The sequence below is a fragment of the Eulemur rufifrons genome, chromosome 7 (assembly GCF_041146395.1).
Source record: "Eulemur rufifrons isolate Redbay chromosome 7, OSU_ERuf_1, whole genome shotgun sequence".
NCBI classification, from domain to species: Eukaryota; Metazoa; Chordata; class Mammalia; order Primates; family Lemuridae; genus Eulemur; species Eulemur rufifrons.
The window spans coordinates 10,399,664-10,417,505 of record NC_090989.1 but is presented as its reverse complement, the minus strand read 5'-3'; the positions used below and the strand labels follow the sequence as shown (position 1 = coordinate 10,417,505).

The following is a 17,842-nucleotide window of genomic DNA, read 5'->3' as shown; positions in this document are numbered from 1 at the left end:
ACCAGTTTGAGATCTGGTTTGGTTGTTCTGTTTTTGTTTTCTTTCTTGTAGGAGAACAGAGGATAGTTTAAAAGTGACAGAATGTTTCCAAAGTTCCCAGTGAAGAATAAACAAATGACATGGCCAGGAAAATAAATACTGAAAGAGAAGAATAATGGGGGAGAATTAGTCTTATTAATTGTTAAACAGGCTAAAATATAAGGCTGCAGCACAAGAACAGAGACATAGACCTTTGGAACAGGACTGAGAATCCAAAGATGAAACCATCCGTATATGGTAATCTAATCTTTGACAAAACAGACAAAAATATATACTGGGGAAAAGAATCTCTTTTCAATAAATGATGCTGGGAAAACTGGATAGCTACATGCAGAAGATTGAAACTGGATCCCCACCTCTCATCTCTCACAAAAATAAATTCAAGATGGATAACAGATTTAATTATAAGGCATGAAACTTTAAGAATTCTAGAAGAAGATGTTGGGAAGACCCTTTCAGACATTGGCCTAGGCAAAGAATTTTTGGAGAAGATCCCCAAAGCAATCACAGCAGCAACAAAAATAAATAAATGGGATCTGATCAAATTAAAAAGCTTTTGCACAGCCGAGGAAACTATCATTAGAGCAAATAGACAGCCTACAGAATGGGAGAAAATATTTGCTCTCTACACATCTGATAAAGGGCTGATAATAAGAATCTACCTAGAACTTAAAAAAATCTACAAGAAAAAATCAAACAACCCTATCAACAAATAGGCAAAGGAAATGAACAGAAACTTTTCAAAAGAAGACAGAATAATGGCCAGCAAACCTATCAAAAAATGTTCAACATCTCTAATCATTAGAGAAATGCAAATCAAAACCACAATGAGATATCACCTAACCCCAGTCAGATTGGCCTCTATCAAAAAATCCCAAAACAACAAATGCTGGTGAGGATGTGCAGAGATGGGAACACTCTAACACTGCTGGTGGGACCGCAAATTAGTGCAACCTCTGTGGAAAAGAATTTGGAGATACCTCAAAGAGCTAAAAATAGAAATCCCATTCGATCCAGCAATAGCACTATCAGGCATCTACCCAAAAGAGCAAAAGACATTCTATAATAAAGACATCTGCACCCGAATGTTTATGGCAGCACAATTCACTATTGCAAAAATGTGGAAACAGCCCAAGTGCCTGTCGATTCATGAGTGGATTATTAAAATTTGGTATATGTATACAATGGAATCTTACTCAATTATAAGAAATGACAGTGATCTAGCACCTCTTCTATTTTCCTGGATAGAGCTTGAGCCCATTATCCGAAATGAGGTATCACAAGATCAGAAGAACAGGCTCCACATGTACTCGCCATCAAATTGGCACTGACTGATCAACACTATGGTGCTCACATGGTAGTAATATTCTCCAGGGATTAGAGGGTTGGGTGGAGTAAACTCACAACTAATGGATGCGGTGAGCATTGTAGAGGGGAAGGGCAAGCCTCTAATCCTCACTTGGGTGAGGCAAAGACATAAAATGTAACCAAAATGTTTGTACCCTCATAATATCCTGAAATAAAAAATGAAATAAAAGCATGAAAGAAAAAAAAAAATAAAATGTAAAGCTGCAGTCATGAAAATAGTATGAAACTGGTTCAGAAATGGACAAAAAGATCAACAGAAGAGTCCTGATACAAGAATATTTTACTATTTAGGTGGTATTTCAAATTTGCAAAGAAAGAAGGACTGCTTAGTAAACAACATTGGAACGACTCACAGGTAACATGCAAACAGGAAACCAGAAACCTCACTCACTCTTTATACCAAAGTATCCAATGAATTAAATGTAAACATCAAAAACAAAAATGTACAAGCACTAGGAAAAAGTGTACTCCTGTATGTCTTGGCCTAGGTATGAGACAAATGCAGAGGACAGGAGAGCAAAGCTTCTGCATTTGAATCCCAAATAAAAAGAATAAAAATTTCTATGGAGTAAAAACATTATAAGATCAAATGGCAAACTGGATAAAATGTCTGTAATATATGTGACAAGGTACTGATTTCTTTAGTAAACAACAAAAAAACTCTTACACATTCCTAAGTAGAGACCAAAAACTCACCAGAAAAGTAGCAAAAGATATAAACAATCAGTTTACAGAGGGGTAAAAAGCAACAAATGACAAATAAGCATATATATTAAGATGGTCAACCTCGTTCGTAATTAAGAAAAGCAAATTAAAACAAGGAGATACTATTTTTCCAGCCATCCAAGATCCTGGCAATGATCCAAAATGATTTATAATCTCCAGTATTGGCAAGAATGTGGGGAGAGAGGAACTCTTATGCAATGCTGGTGGTGATATAAATTAGTATAAACACTTTAGAGAGCAAACTGACAGTTCCTATCAAAATGTAAAATAACCACACTCTCTGACTCAGAAATTACACTTCTAAAAATGTATCTTACAAACATATTTACATAAGTAAACAAATATATATATAAAAGAATGCTGCTTGCAACACTGTTTATAATGGGGGAAAAACAGGAAACAATCTAAATGACAATCAATGGGAATGGCTGGCTGAATCCTGTTATGTTCTAATAATGAAACAGCAGGCAGTCAAAAATGAAATGCATTGGATCTATGAGAAAGACCGCCACAACATTTTAAAAAGGCAAGTAGCAAAATAATAATATTTAGTACAATACATGTAATATTGTGAACCTACATACATGGTACATATTTAAATGCATTTATCTCTCTTTATATACTCCGCATATGTCTATACATGTGTGTGAAAGGCAACACGTGAAACTTGATAGGGCTATCTCTAAGGAAAAGGTTGAGAGCAGACCAGGGACTTTTAGCAAATGCTTTTATTTGTACTGTTATGACCAACTATTACTTTTATAATTAATTACTCTTCAAATCATAGAGCAATCTAAATACATGTAAAAATCTATAGTTGGTGCTCAGCAAATGATACTAATTATGAGTCGTGTTCTTCAGACATTTCTCCCTAATGCCATTAAATGGTCTCACAACCAGCACGGTGTAGACCTAACACGAGTGGTGACTAACTTTTTGCTAAAGTCAGTTTGCAGTGGCTGTGTTCTCTGGCTAGAAGGATAGACAAAGGATGAGTTGTCCGGAACCTAAAGCACAGAGAGCTGGCCCCAAGAGCTATGAGTCCAGATGACACTATGCTAAAGCCCCTCACTCCAATCTTCATCCCCTCCACCCCCCATACCTCCCTGTGACAGTCAGCTCAGTACTGTCACTGGGGACAGACTGCAGGGTGGCATGCCGCTGCAGGGCTAAGAATCCAGTTTTTAAAAATTGGTTCATTTAATTAACAGCACGGCAGGGTGCTGTGTACTAAGCAGGCAGCATGCATTTCATTAAGAAAGGTCATCTTCCCTAGCACAATCTAATGGAAACCAGGCAGCATTCAGAGATAAGAATGGTCACAAGTTGATTTTATCCTTTTAAGGTGAGATACGGCAGAGAATGAGTGAGCAGCCACCTTCTAGCAGGGTGCTAGGGCTGGCTGGTGTAGTAGGTGCAGATTTAGCAGATGACAATGTGTTTTTGAAAAGATCTGTTTGTGCCCTAAAAGGTATTCTAAGAACAATGAGAGAGAAGGGAGGGAGGGGAGGGAGGGAAGTGCAGGAGACAGAGGAAAGGAAGAAAGGAAGACAGCAGGAAGGGGGCGAGGAGGAACCTCACTATCAGGTTTTAGCATTTATTTTTAAATTACAAGATTTTTTTAAATTGTGGTAAGAAGCCCAGGATTTTCTGTCATCAAAATAATGATTGTCTGCTTTTCATATTCATTATGTTTTTTGAGATTCATTTTCTAAAAGGTATTTAGGTTCTTAAGTTGTTTTTAATTTTATAGAAAAGCTCATTTCATGTTAAAAAACCCTTTTAATAAATAGTCCCAACATACTATTTTAATAATCCCAACATATTATCGTGAAATTACAGCTTTTTCTAAGCATTTACAAGTGACAATAAGCCACGCTGGTCTGTTGGCACAGTATGTACCTTCCTATTGTATTCTGAATATTCGGCAAATCTAAGTCTGCTCATTTCACACACACATGCACATGTGTGCACAAATGTGTGCACAAATGCGTGTGTGCGCACACACACACCACTGCAATAATTTTAAAGCCACAAACCCTACTGGTCTAAAATAATGTATCCAATTTCTGAAAGTGTCTACGTTACTCCTGGGAAAATAAGGCCTACTATTTAATGGACTTAAAAGAGCAATATTTTCATGTTTGTGGTAGTGTTTTACTTTTACTGCTCCACAAATATTTATTAAGTGCCTACTATGTGGCAGGCACTGTTCCAGGCACAGGATAAACAGCATTTAGCAACATAGACACTGTAATTTTGCATTTTAATAAAATCACTAACTCATATTAAACACTTACTGGGAGCCTGGTATTATTCTAAGCCCTTTATTTGTATTATGTCCTTTCCTCCTCCCAACAATCCCATGAAGTAGGTTCTTTTACTATCCTGCTTTACAAACTAGGAGACCTAAGTACAGAGAAGTTAAGTTACTTGCCCAAGATTACAGACCTGGTTGCTGGCAGAGCTGGGATTTGAATCCCGGCTGACTGGCTTTCGGGCCCACCCTCCTAACCGCTGTTGTTGTATCAACAGGTGCATCTCTAAACTGAGGTAGCTATTTGTCCATAAAGAAGGGTGGGCACATTCAGCATTCAGAGATAAGAAGGATCACAGTCGCAGGTGTATAGACCTTCACACATGTCTGTGCTTTCAGCTGAGCCATGAAAATTGGGAAGATTAATAACCAGCAGCAAGGAAACCTGCAGGTAGGTAATCCTGCCAAGGCAATCCCTGGTGCCAGCCAGTTAAGAAAATAAAGGAGGAAAAGAAAATAAATGAACAGGAAGCACATGAACAAATAAGCAAAAATTAAATGGTGACCCAATATAAAACTTCTAACAATATGCTCATAGACATTAAAATAAGATCCCTGATAAAGACCTAATAAATATCTTCTGAGTATCTCCTGTCTTCAGATACCATCACAAACATAACCATGCTATATTTAATTCTCACAGCATCCTAGTAAGGTAAAGGCACCATCTAGTCCTCCTTTACAGATACAAAGATAAAGCTGCTCAGAATCTCAGGCACAGCTGTCCAGGCGGCAGCTGGGTCAGCTTTGGTCCAAGCCACTGATGCTCCGTGCTGCCACTGAATACAGGAAGCCACCCCCACCATCCAAGCTTGCCACCCCCACCATCCAAGCTCTCCACCCCCACCCCACCTCGCCCTGGATCTACTTTGAAAGCTACATCCTGGATCCAGCTATTCTAGAAAGAGTACGAATATTTTCCAAACACCTGCAAGTGTTTCCAGGCTGTTCATGAACTGTAACCCAGTGAAGTTTTTTTGATGAGTGCTGTTTTTGGGGGGCTGCAGAGGAGTTTCACAGACTGCTGACCTGGACCATCTGAGACCCACAGGTTAGGAAGCTCAAGGGAAGCCAAGATCTGTACGAGTTTCCCAGCATCTTGGCTCCAGCCCAGAACGTTGTCACCACATGACCCGAGCGGTGGTAATTCCGGAATCATCTGAGGGCAGGCGCTCCCAGGAGAGAGAACAATTCCCACCACACAGGTCTGGGGACCTGTCTGCCAGCACAAGCTTTTCCTTTTCAAAGTAATCTGCTTAGTAACCTAATATCTGAAGCTTAGTCAGAAAATTCCCATTATTTCTGAAATAAAGTGTTCGTTTTCATCGGAGTGAGTTCTCTCTTTGTATTTCTTTACACTGATAATTTGAGTCATATTCCAAATAAGTTGCAACAAACCTGAGTATGTGGCAGAAAATTTTACAAACTTGTACCAAGGCAGAGTTGGAGCAGAGGGTCTTTGCTTTAAAAAGCTTCCCCTTTAAGTAAGCACGGCTCCCCTACTTTGTAAGAGTCCGACCAAGAAGGGCAGCGTCGCCCCACAGCAGGGAAAAGGTCCCAGCTTTGCCCCACAGCAGGGAAAAGGTCTCAGCTTTGCCCCACAGCAGGGAAAAGGTCCGCTGGGAAAGTGGCTTCCTCACTTGCATGGTTTTCTGCTGTGTGTGGGGGGGGGTGTCGCTCCACTTAAAAGTTTCAATTACAAACCTGTCTTTATAATAACTTCTTTGCAGCACAAGGCGCGACTTCTCCCTTCTCAAAGTGCACTTTCAGTCTTTGCCTGAAATAAAGCAGGCTACCTCCCAGATCATACATGAAGTTACTTCCCCCTGGTGGCGACTGCTGCTCTGTGAACAGCATCAGTCTAGCTCTCCGAGCACAGTTCTGTCCCTGTCCCCTGCTCAAGCCGGAGCAGCTCTTGGGCAGCCCCCTAACAGCAGCCCGGGACAGCCTTCCCCATGCGCTGTTACCAGCCATCCCCGTTCCTGTGTCTTCCACTCTAGATGTCCTTCTTATTTGGATGGGGCTGGGACAGCGGAGGAGATTATTTGACACACGATTGAATGAGTGGTGTAGAAACCAGAGGGCTGGTGGGAAGGGTTCCCAGGAGCTGGGGTCATTTGAACCCCCTCTGACACAGGGGTCATCTCTGATCAGTCCTATGTAAATTTCTGAGATCAATTAAAGGTACAGGGTTTGAATGACTGAAACTTATCTCCTCTGGCCACAAGCCTCCCACTGACCAATGCAGGACGGGCAGGGGATGGGTGGGATGCCAGAGAAGCTGGGTGGGAGGGAACTGGAATTACACCGGAGAAATGCTTTGGGGGCAAATTCCTACTTGGAAAAGTCTGATTTAACCAGTAGGGGTGTTTGAAACAAGGGGCAAATGGGCTGTGTCCCACTGACAGAAGAGAACGAGGCTTTACAGTTCTGAGAGCCAGAAACGGCCTCACAGAAATTATCTAACTCAACCTGCCCAACTTACAGATGAAGTAACTGAGGTCCGGAAAGGTTGGATAATTTGCCCAAGGACGTACAGCTAGTTATTGGTCTATTGAGCCCTTTAGTTACATTTACATGACACAAACAATACCAACAAAATTAATTTTGGGTCTTCCCTGCTAGACTATGAATTCCACGCAGGGAGAGATGGTGTCTGTCATTTGCCAAGGACTGTCTGGGGCTGTGCCCTCCTTACACTGGGGAGGCTGACTGCCAGTCTGGGGTCCACAGCTGGTCTTGCAACCAGCACAGTGCTCAGAGCACAGCTGGCACCCAATAAATATTTGTTGAATAAATGAATGAATGAAGTGAATGAATGAGTGAAGTGATGGTGCCAGGATTCAAATCCCAGTCTACTTGGCTCCAGTGTCCAGCCGCTGCCTTCTACCTGCACACCAGGGCTGCCACCGTGTCTGTCACACCAGGTGTTCATTAAATATGAATACACGACTGGAAGAATAATGAAGAGTTGTAACTTGGGTGAACCTCAGTTTCCTGTGGGTAAAAATACTTTCTCCAAAGAGCTGTCCTAGGATTTAAATGAGATGTGAAAGGTATATGAAAAATTCATGTGTATTAATGGTGCACTGTACGATGATGGGTAGCACGGGCTTTGGAGTTAGCTGAAACTGGTTTTGAATCTTGGGACCAACACTTACTGGCTGTGTGGCCTGGGTTGGGTTATTTGGCCTCAGATTCCTCCTCTGTAGAATGGGTATGACAAGAGTACCTATTATATAGGTTCTTGTAAAGGTAAAGTGATATGCATTACACACATAGGGCACTTATAATACAAAATAAGGCACTTCATGTTAATGAATAGAAACTTTTTATTATTGTTAAAATAAAGCACAAAGATTAACAAAAAATATGAAGGTGATTATTATAGACTGAATGTTTGTGTCTACCCCAAATTCAAATGCTGAAGCCTGAACCACTCCCCTAAACACCTGCGTGGCTTTATTTGGAGATGGGGCCCCTAAGGAAGTAATTAGGTTCAATGAGGCTATAAGGGTGGGGCCCTAATCCAACAGGATTAGTGTCCTTACAAGAAGAGACACCTGAAAACGTTCTCCATACTGAGTAACCAGGAGGGACACAGCCAACAGGCAGCAGCCTGCAAGCGGGGACGGCAGTGTCACCAGAACCTGACCGTGCTGCCACCCTGACCTCAGACTCCCAGCCTCCAGGACTGTGAGGAGATAAATTTCTGTTGTTTCAGCCACCTAGTCTTTGGTATTTTGTTATCGCAGCCTGAGCAGATTAATACAGCGGTAAAGTAAGACAAGCTATTGTTATGCCAAGGGAAAAAAATCCAAAATTAGCTTTCTGAATTAAATAACATTTTTGTCTTTTGATTTTGAATCCAGGCCAACCTCAAGTACTTCTCTCTATGGTGTTAATTATGAATGCACGTGGGAATTTCATTCTGCACCTGCTGAAATTAGCAACGAAAGGAAAAGTACTGGGCCTTTCCAAGTTGTTACACAAAACGCTGTTTCCCAAGCTCTTCCTTCAGAAATGCAGTGGGTAACAGCTTTTGATACTTCAAAAACTTAATGACCTAGCTATAATCCTATCAATGGGGTGTTCCGTGTTAAAACGTGGAGGCAAAAACTGTATTATTTTATGGAGCTGACGCTAACAAGAAAAAAATCAACTTAGACAAAAATCTTAATGAACATTTCTAAACATTTAACTGCTCACAGAAGTCCAAAAAGTTTACAAAGGAAAAAAATGTGTACTAATAAATACCTAACAGTGGTAGATAGCCTGTAAGATGGGCCTCGGGCCTCACACCTCCTGGGATTCATGTCCCGTGCAACTCCCTGTTGCTGAGTGTGATCTGACTTATTCACTGGCTCCCAATGAGTAGAACACAGCAAGAGACCAGGTTACAACAAGACTGTGGATCCCATTCCGTCTTGCCAGCTCAGAGGGAAGTCAGCCGCCATGCTCTGTGCCACCCTATGGAGAGGCCCACGTGACAAGAAACTGAGGAAGGCCTCCAGCCAACAGCCACAAAAGAATTGAGGTTCTCAGTCCCACAAACCACAAGAAATCCAATCCTGCCACAGCCACGTGAGTGAGCCTGGCAGTAGATACTTCTGCTTCAGTCCAGCCTTCAGATGAGACCACAGCTGACACTTTCTTGCAGCCTTGGAGGAAACTTCCAGGCAGAGGCATGAGGCTAAGCTGTCCCCAGATTCCTGACCCACAGAAACTGTGAGATAATAAACATGTATTGTTTTGAGCCACTAAGTGTTGGGTTAGTTACTCTAACCTATCTTGTATGTTTACTGTGACCTAATCACTTTGACAGGCATCTTATGTGCATCATAAGGTGTAAGTGCTATTAATGGGCCCATTTCACAGGCAGAGAAACTAAGGCACAGGCCAGGAAAATAGCTTCCCAGTAACACGGCGTAAATGGCAAAGAAAGGCTTAAGACCCATACTCTTAACCACCCTTCACTGCCTCTTCATGTACAGACTCCACTGGGGACCATGAGCATATTAAACCCAATTCAATCTTTAGAGGTGGAAATAAATAAGAACATCCTACCCCAACTAAATCAAATATAGTAGAAGATTTCTACAATGATTGAAATTTACACAACATAAAGCCAATCCTTTCCCCAATGTCAAAGTTTGCGTTAAGGTAATTGGTATTCTCCTGATGTTACATTTTGAAAATGTTTCTGTTTTTCCCAAGAAGGGCAGAAGAGCCATTTTTCCTTCCCATTGCCATGGTATGGCCCCTTAATGCTCAGAGAACACAGCAGAGTCACTGATGGTCTCACTGTCAGCATCCCTGCGTTTTGACAGTGATTAGTATTTACAAAGGAAAAAATTCTCTCTCACAACTGAACTGTGTTTCAATTGACTGGCACTCCCCCACAGCCCTCGAAATGAGTCCTAATGATTCTGCACAGAATATTTACACCGAGGGGTTTATCTACCACGCACACTGATGTATGCACAATTACCACTATCGTAACAGGAATTGTGCGTTCACAGACCTGGGCAAACAGGTCCCTCGGTGATACCTACAAAAAAGAGTAGATTATGTTTTTTTAAAGGAAAGAAACAAAGACAAAGAATATAGCCTGAAATATGAACACTGGGACCAACAGCCTCTGCTTTAGCTGTTCTGCTCTAGCACAAAGCCTATTTCTTTGTTCCCTTATGTAATTGTCCTGAGGCTGGAAAAGTCTGTAGTTGCAGGCAGGAACACTTAATGCTATTGCTACGGAAGAAAAACTGCTTTGAGCAATGTATGGTGGTGGTGGATTGAGCTGAAAAGGAACCAAAGACTTGTCAGAGAGCAGAGGGAGTGGTGACGAGGTACTAAAAGAACCTACGGATGTGAAAAACATTTCTTTAAAAGTCAGAAATTCTAAAATTAGAGAAATAGTGAATAACTTCTCAAATAAACTCTGAACATATGTAACAAGCAGAATTTTTTAACATACAACATTCTGAACATTCCCAAATAAATTTAACCATACCATACTGGAGAGAAGATCATTTAAGGGAAAGTTTTATTCATAATTTAAGTCTGAAAAACCGCATGCCTCACCCTCACAGCAGGGTGAAAAGTGAAAACGGCCTAAAACTGCCTGGATTTTCCAGTGTAATAGAACGCAACTGTGACTCTCCTGCTACGATGTCACATTTTATAATATGCTACGACAGACTGACTTAGAATAGGAACAGGCAGAAATGCAGCCAAGTATATACAACCTTAGGAGCGGAAACTATGTATTAATACATCAGCTGTGCCACCCTGGGTCTTGAAAACATTTCAATCACCAAATTACTGTTGAATGATGTCTTGTCTCCCAAAAAACAAGTGTGGGAGGCTGAGGCCATGATCTACCCGTTGGGTAGGGAGTGAGCAGCCCTGTGTTACAGCAAAATGCTCTGATCTCCTGTGTCCGGCTGGCGGCCAGTGAGCCTGCTTTCAGGCTACAAGGTCAAACAACGCTCGAGGAGAAAGAAGCCTCCAGATGAAGAGCCTGACTCCCACTTCAAACTGGAAGGAATCAAGGCACAGAAAGGTAAGTTATCTGGCTAGAACTGGAACCCGATTATCAATTTTTCAGTTATCTTTCAGGATATAACGATGCCCCTGGTCAGGCAAAACCCCTTCCAGCTAGGATGGTGGTTCTCAGCCTCAACTCACAATTAGAATCACCCGGGGAGCTTTCCAGGCGATTCCCAGCCCCTGAGACTGGAATCGGGCTGCAGTGGCTGGGGCATGGGAAGTTTTCAAAGATCCCTTTGAAAGATTCTAGTGCATGACTAAGGTTGGAAGCACTGCTCAGGGGACTCCTCTGATATAAAGAATTGAAGGATGTCACTTAAACTCCTCTGAGGCTGATCAGAACACTTTGCTATCAAAAGAAAGTCATGATGAAAGCATCTATCACAAATCTTAAGTGAACATTTTTTTTAAAAGAAAAGTGGGTTTATTCACTAGAAGAGAGTAAATTTTTCTATGATTTTGACTTAGCCTTCGAGCAAAGCTCCATCAATCAAATATACATTCATGTTTCAGAAAACTGAAAAAAGGGTTTTAGTTTCCATTACTATATACAACTATATTTACTGCTTGGAAACTAACAGAATACTATTTGGGAACTCCTAAATTCTTGGTTAGTCTGGTGATGACTGAATAAACTCTTATTCTAGGGAACCAACTAACCATTGCCAGCAGTCCAAAGCACATGTAATTACTGGTTCGAAGCACTACTTTGCTTTTCTAAGTAGAAAAGAAAAAAGGCTCACAAAAAGAGTACCGTAATGGAATATGTTAAGCAAATATTTGTGCAAACAGAAAATAATATTATTTCAATACAAGTTTTCATTCACTTGTAACAGCGTGAATCTCTCTAATATTATTTTAAATTAATGATAATGCAGTTTGTCATTTTTTAGATAAACATTTAATTAAGATATTCATTATAAATTCTTTACAACATTGATGCTGATCCAGCTAATAAAAACAAATCTTACATATCAGACCAAGCTGTTCTAATTACAAAACAGCTTCCAATGTCAATTCTCAAAAGAATGAATGGTTCAGGGAAATTTCTTTCTTTCCTTTAAGACTAAGGTTACAGAATCATGTGAACATATGTAAAGAAGCTTGACCCAGTCTTTTCCCTCCACCATCACTCCCAGGGGTCCCTCCAACAGATTGGTTAAGGAGAGGGGATGGCCAGACCACAGGGGCTTTTGTCAGAACTGCAGTTAATGATCTGTCTACTCAAGGTGGATACCCAACCTACATACAGTAGACTCACATTTTCATTATATCACCCAAAGGTGACACTCCAGACTTAATAATAAGGCTGTTAGGTTGAAACCTCAGAAGGCATATCCTCCCACCCAGAGGGATGGCTTTAGCTAAATGAGGAATGATCTACTTGCTGGAAGGCTTACCAACGACCTGCCATGGTTTTAGCTCTTATGTTGCCTATTGCATGGACCTATTTGCCTTCGGGGACTGGGACTCCCTTAGCCCAGCTGGTTTTGGGGTCTTCACCTATTGCTGTACATCTTACAGGACCCTAGGAATGGGCAGCCACTGCACAATCCCTGCCCCGCCCCCATTTTGAAGCTCCTGATCCTCCACATGGAGAAGAGGTGAGTCTGTCCCTTTCTCCAGCACCACCGTCCTAGTCCCATTGCCTCCCCGCCCCCCCTGGATGATAGCAATGGCCTCCCAGCTGGTCCCCTGGCTTCCTCTCTGGCCCACCCACCTTCCCTCTGCACGCCATTCTCCAGCCCCCAGGCCCTCCATGGTACCATTCCCACATTCCCCGGCTGCTCATCCCACCTAACACTGCCCCCCCTCAGTCAACACTCTGCCAGGCCAACTCTTTTGTGCCCTTTAAATAAACTGAGTCCACCCCGCATTGGAACTCTTGCATCTGCTTTCTCTCTGGATGCCAGCCACACAAACCTCTCCCCAAGGAGCTTCCTCCTGCCGGCCCAGCCCAGGCTCTGCAGAAGCCTTCCCAGGCCACTCCACCTAAAGTGGCTCCACGCTGACTCCTCTTCATCCACACAGTCCCCAGACCCCTCTCTGGGCCCTGGGAGGCTCACTCTACCTATGGACTCCACTGCTTGGGCTCCCCTGCCTCCTTCCGACTGCCCGCTGAGCTCTGCCAATGAGACCAGAGGCCTGGGTATTTCTCCCCCACCTTCTCCCAGGCCCAGTATCTCAACTCCACACCTACAGGTCTACAGCAGCCCCAGGCGGCTCCTCCTGTAGGGTCCCCTATATGCGACTTCCTCTCCCCCGTCTAGCTTCTGGCTGTTGCCCACAGCTGCAGGCCTGGACATCCTTTGTTGATTCCCTTAGGCCTGCCCCAAGTCACCAGCTCTTCAACAAAACCTCTGGAACCCCACAGTGTGTGTCCCTGTTGGGACCTGACCACTCCCACCCAGCCCCCCTCCCCGTCACTCTCTATCACATTATCCTGTTTTATTCTCTCCATTGCATTTATCAAAATCTGAAATAACTTTGCTACCTTGCTTTTTCCTATTTTCTGTCTCCTCCTCAACCATTATAACCTAAGCTCCTTAGAAGCAAGGAGCTTGTTATGTTCACCACTCTATCCTCTGGGCCTAAAACAGTGCCTGGAACACCGTACGCATTCAATCAATAGCAAAGAAAGAAAGAAAGAAAGACCCACCGACCCAGGGCTAGCCCATTGTCTCCGCTCAAAATATTACCTTATCAGTAAGACCTTCCCGGGTCATTGATATAAAACAGCAGTCTCCCCCGCCTTCCAGATCTGCACAGTCCCTCCTGCAGCCCTCCAAGTCTTACTTCTTCCCACAGCCCATCACCTTCTGATATATTTGATATTTATTTGTTTATTGTTTGTTTTTCCCCCAACAAAAATGTCAGCCCTGAAGGCAGAATGCTATTTTATTCACTGACGTAGCTTCAGAGCCTGGAACAAGGCCTGGCCCATAGCAGAGTCTCAATAAACATTTGTTAAAATGAGTAGCTAGCAAAGAGGGCAAATTTTCATACAACACAATTTCGGGATTGTCCCCAACACTGGAAAGAATACAAAACTATGAATTGCTAGATACCCAAGCAAGTAAGTATAGTTTTACATGACTTGACCCTGCTCTAGCAGAAAGACAGACAATAGGACCTTTGGAAAATGGTCTGAAATGCTGGCTAGCACTTAGCCTACATGGAGAAGAAAAGGTTTTAGAGTAAGAGCTGTAAGACCTAAATTCCTGACAATTGTTGCTCTAGAAAGCACGCCCGGAAGCTTACCTAAAGATACAGTCATTGTAATTCCTTTCTGAAAGTAAATGGGTATATAAATTATAAATAAATGAGACTTAAGCACACCATTCTATGTTCCACAATGGTGTTCTATTGGCAGCAGCCTTCAACTGCAGTTCTTTGACAGTGTAAGTAGACCCAGAGCCAAGCACTGAAAGCAGTGCTTTTTTTGACAGCTGCTCTCCTAATGGGGCATCTCTCAAAAACAGGTTTCATTCTGCAACGCCTACATTGTCCAAATTTTATTCTGCACAATAATTACAGATTTTAAATAAATTCCTCCTCCCCACCATCATCACTGATTACTCATACCTGCCCCTTCACCCTCCAAAGTGTCTAAATTGTGTGGATTTGGGACGGAAAAAATATATACATACTGAGTATCCCCGATGGTAGCATGTCACACCTTCAAGGGAGCAAGATTCCTGACTAAATATCCCAAAGGCCTACAAGATGGTCCCCTTCCCCCCAACACCATTCCACCAAAACTGGCCAACTGCAGGGTAATGAGCAACCACAGATCCTCACCCAAACATTGGCTTTTCTTCCAGTAGTGCAGATTGAGAATGCAGAAACGTCGCCCTATTTATGAACAGTGAGTCACGTCGCCGCTCAACGTCTGTTTCCTCCTCCCTATGAATGAGGTGACCCCCTCCTCTAGCGAGTAAATTCAGGGCGATGGCGAAAGCCCAGAGGGATGGTCCGAGCTCCCCAGCCGCTTCAGGTGCTAATTCATCCCCGGATAGTCTAGTTCTTCGTCGCCCCCCGCCCGAGTGACACCGGGGGACAGGGGCGTCGCTGAGATCTGGTTACGAGCCCTGGTCCAGGTCGAGCCCCTGGACACCCATCGTGAGCGGCGCGCGTCCCGGTGGTGCTCTGGGACACGGGACCTTCGGGCACATGCCACCGCTTGGCTGCGCAGCCCGGAGGCCCAGGGCGTCGCGGCGTCCCCAGTCGTCGCCCGCCTCCCCGCCCCGCCCGCGGCCCGGACCCGGGAGCTGCGACCCGCGCGTCTCCACGGGCAACAAGTGTCCGCCCTCCGCCCCGACGGCCGCCCGGCCCGGCCCTCACCCGGCACAGGCCGTCCACGAACACGCGCGGGTCCAGGTGGCAGGCGATGGTGGCGCTGGGCAGGTCCTGCAGGTCCACCTCCTCCATCTCGCAGTCGATGAAGCTCCAGTCGCCGCCGCCCTCGTCCGCCTCTGCCGCCCCCGAGAGGGGCGTGAAGGGCCGCAGCGTCACCCCGGGCCGAGCTAGCGCCTCGGCCGCCTCTGCCGCCGCCCCAAGCCGGGGCCCGGCCACGCCGTCCTCCATCCCCGCGCTCGCGCCCGCGCGTCCCCGTTCGCCCCCGCCGGCTGCGCCGGGATCGCGCGCCTGAGCCTCCCGCTCCTTAGCCCGCGCAGCGGCCGCCGGCTCCGCGGTTAACCTCCTCGCGATCGCTCGGCTGCCGGCGGCGGGCGCTCCACACAGCTCCCCGCGACCCGGCCTCCGAGCGCTGGCCCCGCCCGCCTCCGCTCCGGGAGGGAGGGGCAGAAACCCCGCTCGGCTCCCCGCCCACCCAGCACGCAGGGCCGACCATCAGTGGATCTAGCGGTGGTCCCTTTAAGGCCGGCCCTCGTTGGGTTATTGTACCCCGCCCTTCCAGGAGAAAAGGCCAATAAAGAAACAGGATTCTCTTCACGTGATCCTCCCTCTGCCGCCCGTAGTCCGAAGCCTCAGAGTGGCCATGTTGGTTAGGGGCAAAGTCCTCTAAAGCCAGTTCCGCTTTTCTGACAGCTGGTGCCCAGCTGAAGGGCGCCAGGTTGGGTCGTGGGCCCTTGGGCCCTTGGGATGATAACTGGAGAGGCAGCGCTTTTGTGGTTCCCATGAGGTGACGTTTTGAGGCACATGGGGCAACTCTGGGGGATTTAAGCGAGATCTGGTCCTGGCTATGGTTCTGTGGCCGTTGGCAAATGGTTAGATGCTTACCGTATATTATGAGATATAGTCGCAAATTAAGGATTGAGCTAGTCCACGATAACGATACCTTACTTTTATATTTTATCTTATTAGTCATTATGCCATTGTCCGAAATTCATATAAACAAGTAATTTTTTGAATTACCACTACATAATATGTACAGTCAGAGATAACAAAAGTAAGACATTGGTCCTTTCCTTTGGGGAGTTTATAGAGGGAAAACAGAGGACTTCAAATGAGCAGATATCTCTCTCTGCAAAATAGAATGACTTCTTTGTGAAGGACAGTATGATACAGTGAAAACTTAGGTCTGAATTTCAGCTTTGCTATTAATTACTTGGACAAAAAACCTGAATCTCGGTTTCTCATCTAAAAAACAAGGTCATATCTGGTAAGAATTAAGTAAGTACTTAATAAATGATAACCCTGTTTATGTGATAGATTCTTTGGAGGTTGTGAAATTAGACTAGTATTTTCTCCTAAAGTAGATTTACCCTCTAGTTTGAAAGTGCAACTAATGATAATAAAAATTATAGCCAACTATAGCTGAGATTTATTCAGAACTTTCCATGTGCAAGGTTCTATGGTGGTTGTTATGACAATCTGAGGGCAGTTTGTGCTTTTAAGGACCTTAAATCCAGCAGGAGTAGTAATACACCTGCAGAGATAACTCATAAAATAGAATATGATGTGAGAATGTGGAGAAATTGGAACCATAGTACATTGCTGGTGGGAATGTAAAATGGTGCAGCCACTTTGGAAAACAATTTGGTAGTTCCTCAAAAAGTTCAATGTACAGTTACCATATGACCCACTAATTCTTCTTCAAGAGAAATGAAAATGTATGCCCACACAAAAATATGTACACATAGCATCATTATTCATAAGAGCAAAAAAGTGAAAACAGCCCAAGTGTTCATCAACTGATGAATGGATAAACCACACATATATCTATCCAGTGGAATATTATTCAGCCACAAAAAGGAGGAAGTGCTGATACATGCCACAACATGGATGAACTTTGAAAACTTGCTAGAAGAAGAAAGCAGTCAGTCACAAAAGGCCACGTATTATTCCATTTACCTGAAATGTACAGAATAGACAAATCTATAGAGACAGAAAGTAGACTAGTGGTTGCTAGTGTCTGTGAAAGGAGGGGATGCGGAGTGACTGCTAAAGGGTACAGGATTCCTTTTGGGAGTGAAGAAAGCATTCAAAATTTAATTGTGATGATGTTTGCACAACATTTTGAATATACTAGAAATCGCTGAATTGTACTTTAAAGGATGAATTTTATGGTAGGCGAATTATATCTCAATAAGGCTGGTATTTTTTAAAAAGGCGAAGAGACGTTGGATGAAATGCAGCAGAGTGGATGACACTGCAGAGTCGCAAGGTCTCTGTAAACTCAGCCAGGCACTCTGAAAAGGGTAACAAAGGCATGAGGCACCAGTTTTGGAAAAACAACGCCCAGCCAACCCGTTGCTGGGTGGGTCTGTGTTGTTCTGGGTTCTTTCTTTCATTGCCAGCTTACTGTAAGCCGCTTACAGCATGCAAAGTGGCCCTGATGGACACATCGTTCAAGGGAAAAGAAAGCACTAGCAAAAC

At 44.0% G+C, this 17,842-nt stretch overlaps 1 protein-coding gene across 2 annotated transcripts in view; it reads right to left on the bottom strand.

The window, feature by feature from the left end:
* Positions 1 to 15,698, bottom strand: part of RCAN1 (regulator of calcineurin 1) — an 86,437-nt gene extending 70,739 nt beyond the window's left edge. Inside the window, exon 1 of one of the 2 annotated variants that reach the window (XM_069472313.1) lies at positions 15,347 to 15,698. In XM_069472313.1, the coding sequence (XP_069328414.1) occupies positions 15,347 to 15,589 (243 nt within the window). In that variant the 5' untranslated portion in view covers positions 15,590 to 15,698. Of the gene's footprint in view, positions 1 to 14,803; positions 14,973 to 15,346 lie in introns of those variants that run through there. The other variant, XM_069472315.1, reaches the window with a different exon arrangement.
* Between the last annotated feature and the right edge of the window lie 2,144 nt (positions 15,699 to 17,842).